The sequence below is a fragment of the Ranitomeya variabilis genome, chromosome 2, assembly GCF_051348905.1.
Source record: "Ranitomeya variabilis isolate aRanVar5 chromosome 2, aRanVar5.hap1, whole genome shotgun sequence".
NCBI lineage: Eukaryota > Metazoa > Chordata > Amphibia > Anura > Dendrobatidae > Ranitomeya > Ranitomeya variabilis.
This window is the reverse complement of record NC_135233.1, coordinates 541,848,923-541,866,434: the sequence shown is the minus strand read 5'-3', so window position 1 is coordinate 541,866,434 and position 17,512 is coordinate 541,848,923. Positions and strand designations below refer to the sequence as shown.

Sequence of the window (17,512 nt, the reverse complement as noted above, 5' to 3'; positions counted from 1 at the left end):
TTTGCACACAGGGCCGGGGGCGCGCTTACTTTTGCACACGGGGCCGGGGGCGCGCTTACTTTTGCACACGGGGCCGGGGGCGCGCTTACTTTTGCACACGGGGCCGGGGGCGCCATTACTTTTGCACACGGGGCGCCATTACTTTTGCACACGGGGCCGGGGGCGCCATTACTTTTGCACACGGGGCCGGGGGCGCCATTACTTTTGCACACGGGGCCGGGGGCGCCATTACTTTTGCACATGGGGCCGGGGGCGCCATTACTTTTGCACACGGGACCGGGGGCGCCATTACTTTTGCACACGGGACCGGGGGCGCCATTACTGTTGAACACGGGGCCGGAGGCGCCATTGCTTTTGCACACGGGGCCGGGGGCGCCATTGCTTTTGCACACAGGGCCGGGGGCGCCATTACTTTTGCACACGGGACCGGGGGCGCCATTACTTTTGCACACGGGGCCGGGGGCGCCATTACTGTTGCACACGGGGCCGGAGGCGCCATTGCTTTTGCACACGGGGCCGGGGGCGCCATTACTTTTGCACACGGGGCCGGGGGCGCCATTACTTTTGCACACGGGGCCGGGGGCGCCATTACTTTTGCACACGGGGCCGGGGGCGCCATTACTTTTGCACACGGGGCCGGGGGCGCCATTACTTTTGCACACGGGGCCGGGGGCGCCATTACTTTTGCACACGGGGCCGGGGGCGCCATTACTTTTGCACACTGGACCGGGGGCACCATTACTTTTGCACACGGGGCTGGGGGCGCCATTACTGTTGCACACGGGGCCGGAGGCGCCATTACTTTTGCACACGGGGCCGGGGGCGCGCTTACTTTTGCACACGGGGCCGGGGGCGCGCTTACTTTTGCACACGGGGCCGGGGGCGCGCTTACTTTTGCACACGGGGCCGGGGGCGCGCTTACTTTTGCACACGGGGCCGGGGGCGCGCTTACTTTTGCACACGGGGCCGGGGGCGCGCTTACTTTTGCACACGGGGCCGGGGGCGCTCTTACTTTTGCACACGGGGCCGGGGGCGCGCTTACTTTTGCACACGGTGCCGGGGGCGCGCTTACTTTTGCACACGGGGCCGGGGCGCGCTTACTTTTGCACACGGGGCCGGGGGCGCCATTACTTTTGTACACGGGGTCGGGGGCACCATTACTTTTGCACACGGGGCCGGGGGCGCCATTACTTTTGCACACAGGGCCGGGGGCGCCATTACTTTTGCACACGGGGCCGGGGGCGCCATTACTTTTGCACACGGGGCCGGAGGCGCCATTACTTTTGCACACGGGGCCGGGGGTGCCATTGCTTTTGCACACGGGGCCGCGCTTACTTTTGCACACGGGGCCAGGGGCGCGCTTACTTTTGCACACGGGGCCGGGGGCGCGCTTACTTTTGCACACGGGGCCGGGGGCGCGCTTACTTTTGCACACGGGGCCGGGGGCGCGCTTACTTTTGCACACGGGGCCGGGGGCGCGCTTACTTTTGCACACGGGGCCGGGGGCGCGCTTACTTTTGCACACGGGGCCGGGGGCGCGCTTACTTTTGCACACGGTGCCGGGGGCGCGCTTACTTTTGCACACGGGGCCGGGGGCGCGCTTACTTTTGCACACGGGGCCGGGGGCGCCATTACTTTTGTACACGGGGTCGGGGGCGCCATTACTTTTGCACACGGGGCCGGGGGCGCCATTACTTTTGCACACGGGGCCGGGGGCGCCATTACCTTTGCAAACGGGGCCGGGGGCGCCATTACTTTTGCACACGGGGCCGGGGGCACCATTACTTTTGCACAAGGGGCCGGGGGCGCCATTACTTTTGCACACGGGGCTGGGGGCGCCATTGCTTTTGCACACGGGGCCGGGGGCGCCATTACTTTTGCACACGGGGCCGGGGGCGCCATTACTTTTGCACACGGGGCCGGGGGCGCCATTACTTTTGCACACGGGGCCGGGGGCGCCATTACTTTTGCACACGGGGCCGGGGGCGCCATTACTTTTGCACACGGGGCCGGGGGCGCCATTACTTTTGCACACGGGGCCGGGGGCGCCATTACTTTTGCACACGGGGCCGGAGGCGCCATTACTTTTGCACACGGGGCTGGGGGTGTCATTGCTTTTGCACACGGGGCCGGGGGCGTGCTTACTTTTCACACACGGGGCCGGGGGCGCGCTTACTTTTGCACACGGGGCCGGGGGCGCGCTTACTTTTGCACACGGGGCCGGGGGCACGCTTACTTTTGCACACGGGGCCGGGGGCGCACTTACTTTTGCACACGGGGCCGGGGGCGCGCTTACTTTTGCACACGGGGCCGGGGGCGCGCTTACTTTTGCACACGGGGCCGGGGGCGTGCTTACTTTTGCACACGGGGCCAAGGGCGCGCTTACTTTTGCACACGTGGCCGGGGGCGTGCTTACTTTTGCACACGGGGCCGGGGGCGCCATTACTTTTGCACACGGGGCCGGGGGCACCATTACTTTTGCACACGGGGCTGGGGGGGCACTTACTTTTGACACACGGGGCCGGGGGGGCACCTACTTTTTACACACGGGGCCGGGGGGCACTTACTTTTTACACACGGGGCCGGGGGGGGCACTTACTTTTTACACACGGGGCCGTGGGGGCACTTACTTTTCACACACGGGGCCGGGGGGGGCACTTACTTTTCACACACGGGACGAGAGGGTGTCATAGTCACTTTATTCTGATGTTTGACTTTGATAAATGATCATGTCCTAAAATGGACACCGTACATTTGCATAGCTGCCATCTTTGGAAGGTCAAGTTCGAGGTAATGGAAAGTTCGCCATTATTTCCTATGGGAAATTTTTTTAAAAAAATGCGATTTAAATAAAATCTACATATCGGATCGACTAGAAAAGTCATAGCACACCTGTCCCCACCGAGGCCTTCGAAACGCCGCCTGAACGGGGTCTCTGCGCCAAGCGGTTCGGGCCGCATTAATTGCGGAAAACGCGGAGAAGAAGAAGAATAAAATATAAGAAATCGGATTACAATATGTTGCTTGAACCTAGGAGGTTCAAGCACCATAATAACTAGATGGGCATTTCCTGAAGGAAATACATGGTGCTTGAACAGCGCTGCCAGCTGCCAATGAACCTCAGGAGCAAGTCTGGCATGCAGGGCCCTGCCCCTGGGTATCCAATTTGGCCCCTTGGTAGCCACTTTGATGTGCGGGGGCCCTTGTTAGCAACATTGGCCCCTTGGTAGCCATTTTGGCATGCAGGAATCCTTGGTAGCCACTTTGGCCACATCCTCTTATATACAGACATTACTCCTATATACAGACACCACTCCTATATACAGACATCCCTCTGTATACAGACACCACTCCTATATACAGACACCACTCCTATATGCAGGCACCTCTCCTATATACAGACATCCCTCTATATACAGACACCACTCCTATATACAGACATCCCCCTATATACAGACACCACTCCTATATACAGACATCCCCCTATATACAGACACCACTCTTATATACAGACATCCCTCTATATACAGACACCACTCTTATATACAGACATCCCTCTATATACAGACACCACTCCTATATACAGACATCCCTCTATATACAGACATCTCTCCTATATACAGACATCCCTCTATATACAGACACCACTCCTATATACAGACATCCCTCTATATACAGACATCTCTCCTATATACAGACAACCCTCTATATACAGACACCACTCCTATATACAGACATCCCCCTATATACAGACACCACTCCTATATACAGACATCCCTCTATATACAGACACCACTCCTATATACAGACATCCCCCTATATACAGACACCACTCCTATATACAGACATCCCTCTATATACAGACACCACTCCTATATACAGACATCCCTCTATATACAGACATCTCTCCTATATACAGACATCCCCCTATATACAGACACCACTCCTATATACAGACATCCCTCTATATACAGACACCACTCCTATATACAGACATCCCTCTATATACAGACATCTCTCCTATATACAGACATTCCCCTATATACAGACACCACTCCTATATACAGACATCCCTCTATATACAGACACCACTCCTATATACAGACATCCCTCTATATACATACACCACTCCTATAAACAGACATCCCTCTATATACAGACACCACTCCTATATACAGACATCCCTCTATATACAGACACCACTCCTATATACAGACATCCCCCTATATACAGACACCACTCCTATATACAGACATCCCCTATATACAGACACCACTCCTATATACAGACATCCCTCTGTATACAGACACCACTTCTATATACAGACATCCCTCTATATACAGACACCACTCCTATATACAGACATCTCTATATACAGACACCACTCCTATATACAGACATCACTCTATATACAGACATATCTCCTATATTCAGACATCCCCCTATATAGAGACACCACTCCTATATACAGACATCCCTCTGTATACAGACAGAACTCCTATATACAGACATCCCTCTATATACAGACATCTCTCCTATATACAGACATACCTCTATATACAGACACCACTCCTATATACAGACAGCCCTCTATATACAGACACCACTCCTATATACAGACATCCCTCTATATACAGACATATCTCCTATATACAGACATCCCTCTATATACAGACACCACTCCTATATACAGACATCCCCCTATATACAGACACCACTCCTATATACAGACATCCCTCTATATACAGACACCACTCCTATAAACAGACATCCCTCTATATACAGACACCACTCCTATATACAGAAATCCCTCTATATACAGACACCACTCCTATATACAGACATCCCTCTATATACAGACACCACTCCTATATACAGACATCCCTCTATATACAGACACCACTCCTATATACAGACATCCCCCTATATACAGACACCACTCCTATATACAGACATCCCCCTGTATACAGACACCACTCCTATATACAGACATCCCTCTGTATACAGACACCACTCCTATATACAGACATCCCTCTATATACAGACACCACTCCTATATACAGATATCCCCCCTATATACAGACACCACTCCTATATACAGACATCCCCCTATATACAGACACCACTCCAATATACAGACATCCCTGTATATACAGACACCACTCCTATATACAGACATCCCTGTATATACAGATATCTCTCCTATATAGAGACATCCCTCTATATACAGACACCACTCCTATATACAGATATCCCCCTATATACAGACACCACTCCTATATACAGACATCCCCCTATATACAGACACTACTCCTATATATAGACATCCCCCTATATACAGACACCACTCCTATATACAGACATCCCCCTATATACAGACACCACTCCTATATACAGACATCCCCCTATATACAGACACCACTCCTATATGCAGACATCCCTCTATATACAGACACCACTCCTATATACAGACATCCCTCTATATACAGACACCACTCCTATATACAGACATCCCCCTATATACAGACACCACTCTTATATACAGACATCCCTCTGTATACAGACACCACTCCTATATACAGACATCCCTCTGTATACAGACACCACTCCTATATACAGACATCCCTCTATATACAGACACCACTCCTATATACAGACATCCCTCTATGTACAGACACCACTCCTATATACAGACATCCCTCTATATACAGACATCTCTCCTATATACAGACATCCCTCTATGTACAGACACCACTCCTATATACAGACATCCCTCTATATAAAGACATCTCTCCTATATACAGACATCCCTCTATACACAGACACCACTCCTATATACAGACATCCCTCTATATACAGACATCTCTCCTATATACAGACATCCCTCTATATACAGACATCCCCCTATATACAGACACCACTCCTATATACATACATCCCTCTATATACAGACAACACTCTTATATACAGACATCCCTCTATATACAGCCACCACTCCTATATACAGACATCCCCCTATATACAGACACCACTCTTATATACAGACATCCCTCCGTATACAGACACCACTCCTATATACAGACATCCCTCTATATACAGACACCACTCCTATATACAGACATCCCTCTATATACAGACATATCTCCTACATTCAGACATCCCCCTATATAGAGACACCACTCCTATATACAGACATCCCTCTGTATACAGACACAACTCCTGTATACAGACATCCCTCTATATACAGACACCACTCCTATATACAGACATCCCTCTATATACAGACACCACTCCTATATACAGACATCCCTCTATATACAGACATCTCTCCTATATACAGACATCCCTCTATGTACAGACACCACTCCTATATACAGACATCCCTCTATATAAAGACATCTCTCCTATATACAGACATCCCTCTATATACAGACACCACTCCTATATAGACATCCCTCTATATACAGACACCACTCCTATTTACAGACATCCCTCTATATACAGACACCACTCCTATATACAGATATCCCCCTATATACAGACACCACTCCTATATACAGACATCCCCCTATATACAGACCGGGGGCGCACTTACTTTTGCACACGGGGCTGGGGGCACACTTACTTTTGCACACGAGGCCGGGGGCGCACTTACTTTTGCACACGGGGCCGGGGGCGCACTTACTTTTGCACACGGGGCCGGGGGCGCCATTACTGTTGCACACGGGGCCGGAGGCGCCATTGCTTTTGCACACGGGGCCGGGGGCGCCATTACTTTTGCACACGGGGCCGGGGGCGCCATTACTTTTGCACACGGGGCCGGGGGCGCCATTACTTTTGCACACGGGGCCGGGGGCGCCATTACTTTTGCACACGGGGCCGGGGGCGCCATTACTTTTGCACACGGGGCCGGGGGCGCCATTACTTTTGCACACTGGACCGGGGGCACCATTACTTTTGCACACGGGGCTGGGGGCGCCATTACTGTTGCACACGGGGCCGGAGGCGCCATTACTTTTGCACACGGGGCCGGGGGTGCCATTGCTTTTGCACACGGGGCCGGGGGCGCGCTTACTTTTGCACACGGGGCCGGGGGCGCGCTTACTTTTGCACACGGGGCCGGGGGCGCGCTTACTTTTGCACACGGGGCCGGGGGCGCGCTTACTTTTGCACACGGGGCCGGGGGCGCGCTTACTTTTGCACACGGGGCCGGGGGCGCGCTTACTTTTGCACACGGGGCCGGGGGCGCGCTTACTTTTGCACACGGGGCCGGGGGCGCGCTTACTTTTGCACACGGTGCCGGGGGCGCGCTTACTTTTGCACACGGGGCCGGGGCGCGCTTACTTTTGCACACGGGGCCGGGGGCGCCATTACTTTTGTACACGGGGTCGGGGGCACCATTACTTTTGCACACGGGGCCGGGGGCGCCATTACTTTTGCACACGGGGCCGGGGGCGCCATTACTTTTGCACACGGGGCCGGGGGCGCCATTACTTTTGCACACGGGGCCGGAGGCGCCATTACTTTTGCACACGGGGCCGGGGGTGCCATTGCTTTTGCACACGGGGCCGCGCTTACTTTTGCACACGGGGCCAGGGGCGCGCTTACTTTTGCACACGGGGCCGGGGGCGCGCTTACTTTTGCACACGGGGCCGGGGGCGCGCTTACTTTTGCACACGGGGCCGGGGGCGCGCTTACTTTTGCACACGGGGCCGGGGGCGCGCTTACTTTTGCACACGGGGCCGGGGGCGCGCTTACTTTTGCACACGGGGCCGGGGGCGCGCTTACTTTTGCACACGGGGCCGGGGGCGCGCTTACTTTTGCACACGGTGCCGGGGGCGCGCTTACTTTTGCACACGGGGCCGGGGGCGCGCTTACTTTTGCACACGGGGCCGGGGGCGCCATTACTTTTGTACACGGGGTCGGGGGCGCCATTACTTTTGCACACGGGGCCGGGGGCGCCATTACTTTTGCACACGGGGCCGGGGGCGCCATTACCTTTGCAAACGGGGCCGGGGGCGCCATTACTTTTGCACACGGGGCCGGGGGCACCATTACTTTTGCACAAGGGGCCGGGGGCGCCATTACTTTTGCACACGGGGCCGGGGGCGCCATTGCTTTTGCACACGGGGCCGGGGGCGCCATTACTTTTGCACACGGGGCCGGGGGCGCCATTACTTTTGCACACGGGGCCGGGGGCGCCATTACTTTTGCACACGGGGCCGGGGGCGCCATTACTTTTGCACACGGGGCCGGGGGCGCCATTACTTTTGCACACGGGGCCGGGGGCGCCATTACTTTTGCACACGGGGCCGGGGGCGCCATTACTTTTGCACACGGGGCCGGGGGCGCCATTACTTTTGCACACGGGGCCGGAGGCGCCATTACTTTTGCACACGGGGCTGGGGGTGTCATTGCTTTTGCACACGGGGCCGGGGGCGTGCTTACTTTTCACACACGGGGCCGGGGGCGCGCTTACTTTTGCACACGGGGCCGGGGGCGCGCTTACTTTTGCACACGGGGCCGGGGGCACTCTTACTTTTGCACACGGTGCTGGGGGCGCACTTACTTTTGCACACGGGGCCGGGGGCACGCTTACTTTTGCACACGGGGCCGGGGGCGCGCTTACTTTTGCACACGGGGCCGGGGGCGCGCTTACTTTTGCACACGGGGCCGGGGGCGCGCTTACTTTTGCACACGGGGCCGGGGGCGTGCTTACTTTTGCACACGGGGCCAAGGGCGCGCTTACTTTTGCACACGTGGCCGGGGGCGTGCTTACTTTTGCACACGGGGCCGGGGGCGCCATTACTTTTGCACACGGGGCCGGGGGCACCATTACTTTTGCACACGGGGCTGGGGGGGCACTTACTTTTGACACACGGGGCCGGGGGGGCACCTACTTTTTACACACGGGGCCGGGGGGCACTTACTTTTTACACACGGGGCCGGGGGGGGCACTTACTTTTTACACACGGGGCCGTGGGGGCACTTACTTTTCACACACGGGGCCGGGGGGGGCACTTACTTTTCACACACGGGACGAGAGGGTGTCATAGTCACTTTATTCTGATGTTTGACTTTGATAAATGATCATGTCCTAAAATGGACACCGTACATTTGCATAGCTGCCATCTTTGGAAGGTCAAGTTCGAGGTAATGGAAAGTTCGCCATTATTTCCTATGGGAAATTTTTTTAAAAAAATGCGATTTAAATAAAATCTACATATCGGATCGACTAGAAAAGTCATAGCACACCTGTCCCCACCGAGGCCTTCGAAACGCCGCCTGAACGGGGTCTCTGCGCCAAGCGGTTCGGGCCGCATTAATTGCGGAAAACGCGGAGAAGAAGAAGAATAAAATATAAGAAATCGGATTACAATATGTTGCTTGAACCTAGGAGGTTCAAGCACCATAATAACTAGATGGGCATTTCCTGAAGGAAATACATGGTGCTTGAACAGCGCTGCCAGCTGCCAATGAACCTCAGGAGCAAGTCTGGCATGCAGGGCCCTGCCCCTGGGTATCCAATTTGGCCCCTTGGTAGCCACTTTGATGTGCGGGGGCCCTTGTTAGCAACATTGGCCCCTTGGTAGCCATTTTGGCATGCAGGAATCCTTGGTAGCCACTTTGGCCACATCCTCTTATATACAGACATTACTCCTATATACAGACACCACTCCTATATACAGACATCCCTCTGTATACAGACACCACTCCTATATACAGACACCACTCCTATATGCAGGCACCTCTCCTATATACAGACATCCCTCTATATACAGACACCACTCCTATATACAGACATCCCCCTATATACAGACACCACTCTTATATACAGACATCCCTCTATATACAGACACCACTCTTATATACAGACATCCCTCTATATACAGACACCACTCCTATATACAGACATCCCTCTATATACAGACATCTCTCCTATATACAGACATCCCTCTATATACAGACACCACTCCTATATACAGACATCCCTCTATATACAGACATCTCTCCTATATACAGACAACCCTCTATATACAGACACCACTCCTATATACAGACATCCCCCTATATACAGACACCACTCCTATATACAGACATCCCTCTATATACAGACACCACTCCTATATACAGACATCCCCCTATATACAGACACCACTCCTATATACAGACATCCCTCTATATACAGACACCACTCCTATATACAGACATCCCTCTATATACAGACATCTCTCCTATATACAGACATCCCCCTATATACAGACACCACTCCTATATACAGACATCCCTCTATATACAGACACCACTCCTATATACAGACATCCCTCTATATACAGACATCTCTCCTATATACAGACATTCCCCTATATACAGACACCACTCTTATATACAGACATCCCTCTATATACAGACACCACTCCTATATACAGACATCCCCCTATATACAGACATCACTCCTATATACAGACATCCCTCTATATACAGACACCACTCCTATATACAGACATCCCTCTATATACAGACACCACTCCTATATACAGACAATCCCCTATATACAGACACCACTCCTATATACAGACATCCCCCTATATACAGACACCACTCCTATATACAGACATCCCCCTATATACAGACACCACTCCTATATGCAGACATCCCTCTATATACAGACACCACTCCTATATACAGACATCCCTCTATATACAGACACCACTCCTATATACAGACATCCCCCTATATACAGACACCACTCTTATATACAGACATCCCTCTGTATACAGACACCACTCCTATATACAGACATCCCTCTGTATACAGACACCACTCCTATATACAGACATCCCTCTATATACAGACACCACTCCTATATACAGACATCCCTCTATGTACAGACACCACTCCTATATACAGACATCCCTCTATATACAGACATCTCTCCTTTATACAGACATCCCTCTATATACAGACACCACTCCTATATACAGACATCCCCCTATATACAGACACCACTCCTATATACAGACATCCCTCTATATACAGACACCACTCCTATATACAGACATCCCTCTATATACAGACACCACTCCTATATATAGACATCCCTCTATATACAGACACCACTCTTATATACAGACATCCCTCTATATACAGACACCACTCCTATATACAGACATCCCCCTATATACAGACATCACTCCTATATACAGACATCCCTCTATATACAGACACCACTCCTATATACAGACATCCCTCTATATACAGACACCACTCCTATATACAGACAATCCCCTATATACAGACACCACTCCTATATACAGACATCCCCCTATATACAGACACCACTCCTATATACAGACATCCCTCTAAATACAGACACCACTCCTATATACAGACATCCCCCTATATACAGACTCCTATATACAGGTCAGAGTTGTGGGTCACTTACTTTTCACACACGGGGTCGGGGGGCACTTACTTTTCACACACGGGGCCGGGGGGCACTTACTTTTCACACACGGGGCCGGGGGGCACTTACTTTTCACACACGGGGCCAAGGGGGCACTTACTTTTCACACACGGGGCCGGGGGCGCACTTACTTTTGCACACGGGGCCGGGGGCGCACTTACTTTTGCACACGGGGCCGGGGGCGCACTTACTTTTGCACACGGGGCCGGGGGCGCACTTACTTTTGCACACGGGGCCGGGGGCGCACTTACTTTTGCACAGGGGGCCGGGGGCGCACTTACTTTTGCACACGGGGCCGGGGGCGCACTTACTTTTGCACACGGGGCCGGGGGCGCACTTACTTTTGCACACGGGGCCGGGGGCGCACTTACTTTTGCACACGGGGCCGGGGGCGCACTTACTTTTGCACACGGGGCCGGGGGCGCACTTACTTTTGCACACGGGGCCGGGGGCGCACTTACTTTTGCACACGGGGCCGGGGGCGCACTTACTTTTGCACACGGGGCCGGGGGCGCACTTACTTTTGCACACGGGGCCGGGGGCGCACTTACTTTTGCACACGGGGCCGGGGGCGCACTTACTTTTGCACACGGGGCCGGGGGCGCACTTACTTTTGCACACGGGGCCGGGGGCGCACTTACTTTTGCACACGGGGCCGGGGGCGCACTTACTTTTGCACACGGGGCCGGGGGCGCACTTACTTTTGCACACGGGGCCGGGGGCGCACTTACTTTTGCACACGGGGCCGGGGGCGCACTTACTTTTGCACACGGGGCCGGGGGCGCACTTACTTTTGCACACGGGGCCGGGGGCGCACTTACTTTTGCACACGGGGCCGGGGGCGCACTTACTTTTGCACACGGGGCCGGGGGCGCACTTACTTTTGCACACGGGGCCGGGGGCGCACTTACTTTTGCACACGGGGCCGGGGGCGCACTTACTTTTGCACACGGGGCCGGGGGCGCACTTACTTTTGCACACGGGGCCGGGGGCGCACTTACTTTTGCACACGGGGCCGGGGGCGCACTTACTTTTGCACACGGGGCCGGGGGCGCACTTACTTTTGCACACGGGGCCGGGGGCGCACTTACTTTTGCACACGGGGCCGGGGGCGCACTTACTTTTGCACACGGGGCCGGGGGCGCACTTACTTTTGCACACGGGGCCGGGGGCGCACTTACTTTTGCACACGGGGCCGGGGGCGCACTTACTTTTGCACACGGGGCCGGGGGCGCACTTACTTTTGCACACGGGGCCGGGGGCGCACTTACGTTTGCACACGGGGCCGGGGGCGCACTTACTTTTGCACCCAGGGCCGGAGGCGCACTTACTTTTGCACACGGGGCCGGGGGCGCACTTATTTTTGCACACGGGGCCGGGGGCGCACTTACTTTTGCACACGGGGCCGGGGGCGCACTTACTTTTGCACACGGGGCCGGGGGCGCACTTACTTTTGCACACGGGGCCGGGGGCGCACTTACTTTTGCACACGGGGCCGGGGGCGCACTTACTTTTGCACACGGGGCCGGGGGCGCACTTACTTTTGCACACGGGGCCGGGGGCGCACTTACTTTTGCACACGGGGCCGGGGGCGCACTTACTTTTGCACCCGGGGCCGGGGGCGCACTTACTTTTGCACCCGGGGCCGGGGGCGCACTTACTTTTGCACACGGGGCCGGGGGCGCACTTACTTTTGCACACGGGGCCGGGGGCGCACTTACTTTTGCACACGGGGCCGGGGGCGCACTTACTTTTGCACACGGGGCCGTGTGATAAATGATCATGTCCTAAAATGGATACCGTACATTTGCATAGCTGCCATCTTTGGAAGGTCAAGTTTGGGGTAATGGAAAGTTCGCCATTATTTCCTATGGGAAATTTTTTTTTTTAAATGCGATTTAAATAAAATCTACATATCGGATCGACTATAAAAGTCATAGCACACCTGTCCCCACCGAGGGCTTCGAAACGCCGCCTGAACGGGGTCTCTGCGCCGAGCGGTTCGGGCCGCATTAATTGCGGAAAACGCGGAGAAGAAGAAGAATAATAATAATAATAATAATAATAAAATATAAGAAATCGGATTACAATATGTTGCTTGAACCTAGGAGGTTCAAGCACCATAATAATAATAATAAGAAAATATAAGAAATCGGATTACAATATGTTGCTTGAACCTAGGAGGTTCAAGCACCATAATAATAATAAAATATAAGAAATCGGATTACAATATGTTGCTTGAACCTAGGAGGTTCAAGCACCATAAATATAAGAAATCGGATTACAATATGTTGCTTGAACCTAGGAGGTTCAAGCACCATAATAAAATATAAGAAATCGGATTACAATATGTTGCTTGAACCTAGGAGGTTCAAGCACCATAATAATAATAATAATAATAATAAAATATAAGAAATCGGATTACAATATGTTGCTTGAACCTAGGAGGTTCAAGCACCATAATAATAATAAAATATAAGAAATCGGATTACAATATGTTGCTTGAACCTAGGAGGTTCAAGCACCATAATAATAATAAAATATAAGAAATCGGATTACAATATGTTGCTTGAACCTAGGAGGTTCAAGCACCATAAATATAAGAAATCGGATTACAATATATTGCTTGAACCTAGGAGGTTCAAGCACCATAATAAGTCGACATGTGCAACCAAAGAAAAGCAAATCTCAGAATTCCCAAAGGGGTTCTGTGTCACCTTTCACAAGTAACCAAGTCCTGAGAAGACTCTGGCTGGCATCTGTAACCTTCACATCAAGCACAGGCCATAAATAATGTGTGCGCTCATATAAGGGAAATATTTCTACTATGACAAGCTGGAGTTACTTGAGGAGCAGGCCAAGTCACGGCTGTGCAGCAACTGTCCCCATGTCACAGAGCCCGCACGATCTGATCGCTCCACCACACACACGTGACGAATACATCAGGGTGTAGACGAAAGTAAAGAGCAACAGCGCTGACAGAGACCGCGTCGCCCCCACTGCACTCTGTCCACATTCTATGACTCAGGAAGGCGTTTACGATGCAGGACACTGCTCAGCTGTCACTTCCTGCCCTCTCAGCAAGATCAACAGTTCATGATGTCATCCAAAACCACTCACACCAGTCCCCAACACAGCACCCCACACTCCAGTCCCACAACAGTCCCCAACACAGCACCCCGCACTAGAGTACAGTCCCACGCCAGTACCGTCCCCCCGACCAGCACCTCACACCCCAGACTCGTCCCAACCAGCACAGCGCACCCCAGTCCTGCCCCACCAGCGTAGCACACCCCAGTCCTGCCCCCCCCAGTCCTGCCCCACCCCCACGCCCCAGTCCTGCCCCCCCAGCGGAGCGCGCCCCAATCCTGACCCCCCCACGCCCCAGTCCTGCCCCTCCCAGCACGCCCCAGTCCTGCCCCCCCCAGCACGCCCCAGTCCTGCCCCCCCCCCAGCGCGCCCCAATCCTGACCCCCCCACGCCCCAGTCCTGCCCCCCCAGCACGCCCCAGTCCTGCCCCCCCCCAGCGCGCCCCAGTCCTGCCCCCCCCCCAGCGCGCCCCAGTCCTGCCCCCCCAGCGCAGCACGCCCCAGTCCTGCCCCCCCCCAGCGCGGCCCAGTCCTGCCCCCCCCAGCGCGGCCCAGTCCTGCCCCCCCCCAGCGCGGCCCAGTCCTGCCCCCCCAGCGCAGCACGCCCCAGTCCTGCCCCCCCCCCCAGCGCAGCACACCCAGTACTACCTGCGCATATCACTTGGCGACTGTCGTGCTGCCTTCTGTCCACACAGTACAGCACCCCCTGCCGACCGTCGATGTCAGAGCGCACAGGTTACTATTTACGGTTATACCTGCCCCATCCCCCACCACACGTGAATGACGTAGGGCCTCACCACTATCCCACTGTCAATAATGACGTAAAGAGAGAATATTACGGAGCCTTACCTGCCGATGCTAAGGGCTGAGCCGCCTCCTCCCCGAATAAGAGCCTGAAGTCCAACTCGTCAGAACCACAATGTGTGGCACTCATCGGTGCCGGTAGACCGCACTCAGCTTCTCGTTCTCCCTACGCTGGTTTCCCGCCTTTTCCCCGATTTGCCGCACTCCTTTCCAAACCCACACCAACTTTCTCTGTGTCTAGCGTTCGGGGCCTCGGTAGTGGCGAGTTCCCCTTCTCGAGAAGGACCCTGTGACGTCCGAACGTCACGTGACGCATAGACAGAGTCACGTGCTGCGCGATTCCGCTCTCGCAGCTGTTTAGTGTAGTGGTGAGGGAGGACGGGCGATATCAGGAGGCTGCTTTGTGCGCTATATGCGGGCTTTATACTCACTGTATGCGGGCTGTATATACTCTGTATGTGGGATGTTTACACTCTGTATGTAGGATGTATACACTCTGTATGTGGGCTGTATGCGGGCTGTATATACTGGGGTCTGTATATACACTGCAGGCTATATATACTATGTGGGTTATATACACTCTGTATGCGGGCTGCATATACTCTACACTGTTCCAAATTATTCAAATTGGATTTAAGTGTCATAAAGATTTAATTGTTTTGTTTTCCAAATAAACTCGTGGATAGTATTGGGCCTCAGGGCTCAATGGATCACTGATATCAATCTTAAACACGTGATAATTAGTTTGCCATGTAATTCTAATTAAAGGAAAACTACTTAAAAATTATGTTCCACATGATTAAGCAGGCCACAGGTTTCAAGCAATATGGGAAATAAAAAGGATCTCTCTGATGCTGAAAAGCGTTAAATAGTGCAATGCCTTGGACAAGGTATGAAAACATTAGATATTTCACAAAAACTTAAAGAGTGATGATCATACTGTGAAGAGATTTGTGACTGAAACAAAGCACAGACAAAGTTCATGCAGATAAAGGCATAATGAAGAAGGTTTCTGCCAGACAAATTCATTGGATTAAGAGAGCAGCTGCTAAAAAGCCATTACAAAGCAAATGGTTATTTGAAGCTGCTGGTGCCTCTGGAGTCCCTCGAACCTCAAGGTGTAAGATCCTTCAAAGGCTTGCTGTGGTGTATAAACCTACTATTTGGCCACCCCTAAACAGTGTTCACAAGCAGAAACGGTTGCAGTTTCAAACAGTCTTGTTTACTGATAAGTGTTGAGCAACCCTGGATGGTCCAGATGGATGGTTGGTTGGTGGATGGCCATCATGTCCCAACAAGGTTGTGACGTCAGCAAAGAAGTGGAGGAGTCATGTTTTGGGCCGGAATCATGGGGAAACAGCTGGTAGGGCCCTTTAAGGTTCCTGAAGGTGTGAAAATGACCTCTGCAAAGTATAAAAAGTTTCTGACTGACAACTTTCTTCCATGGTATAAAACGCAGAAACGTGCCTTAAGGAGCAAAATCATCTTGATGCTTGACAATAGACCATCTCATGCAGCAAAGAATACCACTGAGTCATTGGCTGCTATGGGTGTAAAAGGATATAAACTCATGGTGTGGCCACCATCTTCCCCTGACCTCAACCCTATAGAGAACCTTTGTAATATCATCAAGCAAAGGATCTATGAGGGTGGGAGGCAGTTCACATCAAAACCGCAGCTCTGGGAGGCTATTCTGACTGCATGCAAAGAAATACAAGCAGAAACTCTTCAAAAACTCACAAGTTCAATGGATGCAAGAATTGTGGATGTGATATCAAAGAAGGGTTCCTATATTAACATGTAACTTGGCCTGTTAAAATGTTTTGAAGTTAAATAGCTTTTTTGTTCAGTGAATGTGACCTCCTAATGCTGCAAATTCCACAAATGAGCATTTTCAGTTCTTTAAAACATATCAAATGTTTAGAAATTCTACTGTGCCTAATAATTTGGAACAGTGCATTCTGAGTTTTTATTCATTTTGGAGATTATACTGTTATCATTGGAAGGTTTCTTCAATAAAATTCGATGTATACTCTAACGGGTGATGACTTTTATTAGACTGACTGTCATTTGCACCGACCATTTAGGAAAATCCGAGAAAAATGTCATTTGCATAATAATTTGGAACATGGTGTATCAGTTCTGCTTCCTG

At 52.6% G+C, this 17,512-nt stretch overlaps 1 protein-coding gene across 3 annotated transcripts in view; it reads right to left on the bottom strand.

The window, feature by feature from the left end:
* The window catches only part of NFATC3 (nuclear factor of activated T cells 3), a 494,316-nt gene extending 478,590 nt beyond the window's left edge, over nucleotides 1-15,726 (bottom strand). For 2 of the 3 annotated variants that reach the window (XM_077288133.1, XM_077288131.1), the window contains exon 1: nucleotides 15,406-15,725. Coding sequence is in view for 2 of the 3 variants with exons in the window: in XM_077288131.1 (XP_077144246.1) it covers nucleotides 15,406-15,490 (85 nt within the window). In the remaining variant the exon portion in view is untranslated. Of the gene's footprint in view, nucleotides 1-15,405 lie in introns of all 3 variants that reach the window. The other variant, XM_077288132.1, reaches the window with a different exon arrangement.
* Between the last annotated feature and the right edge of the window lie 1,786 nt (nucleotides 15,727-17,512).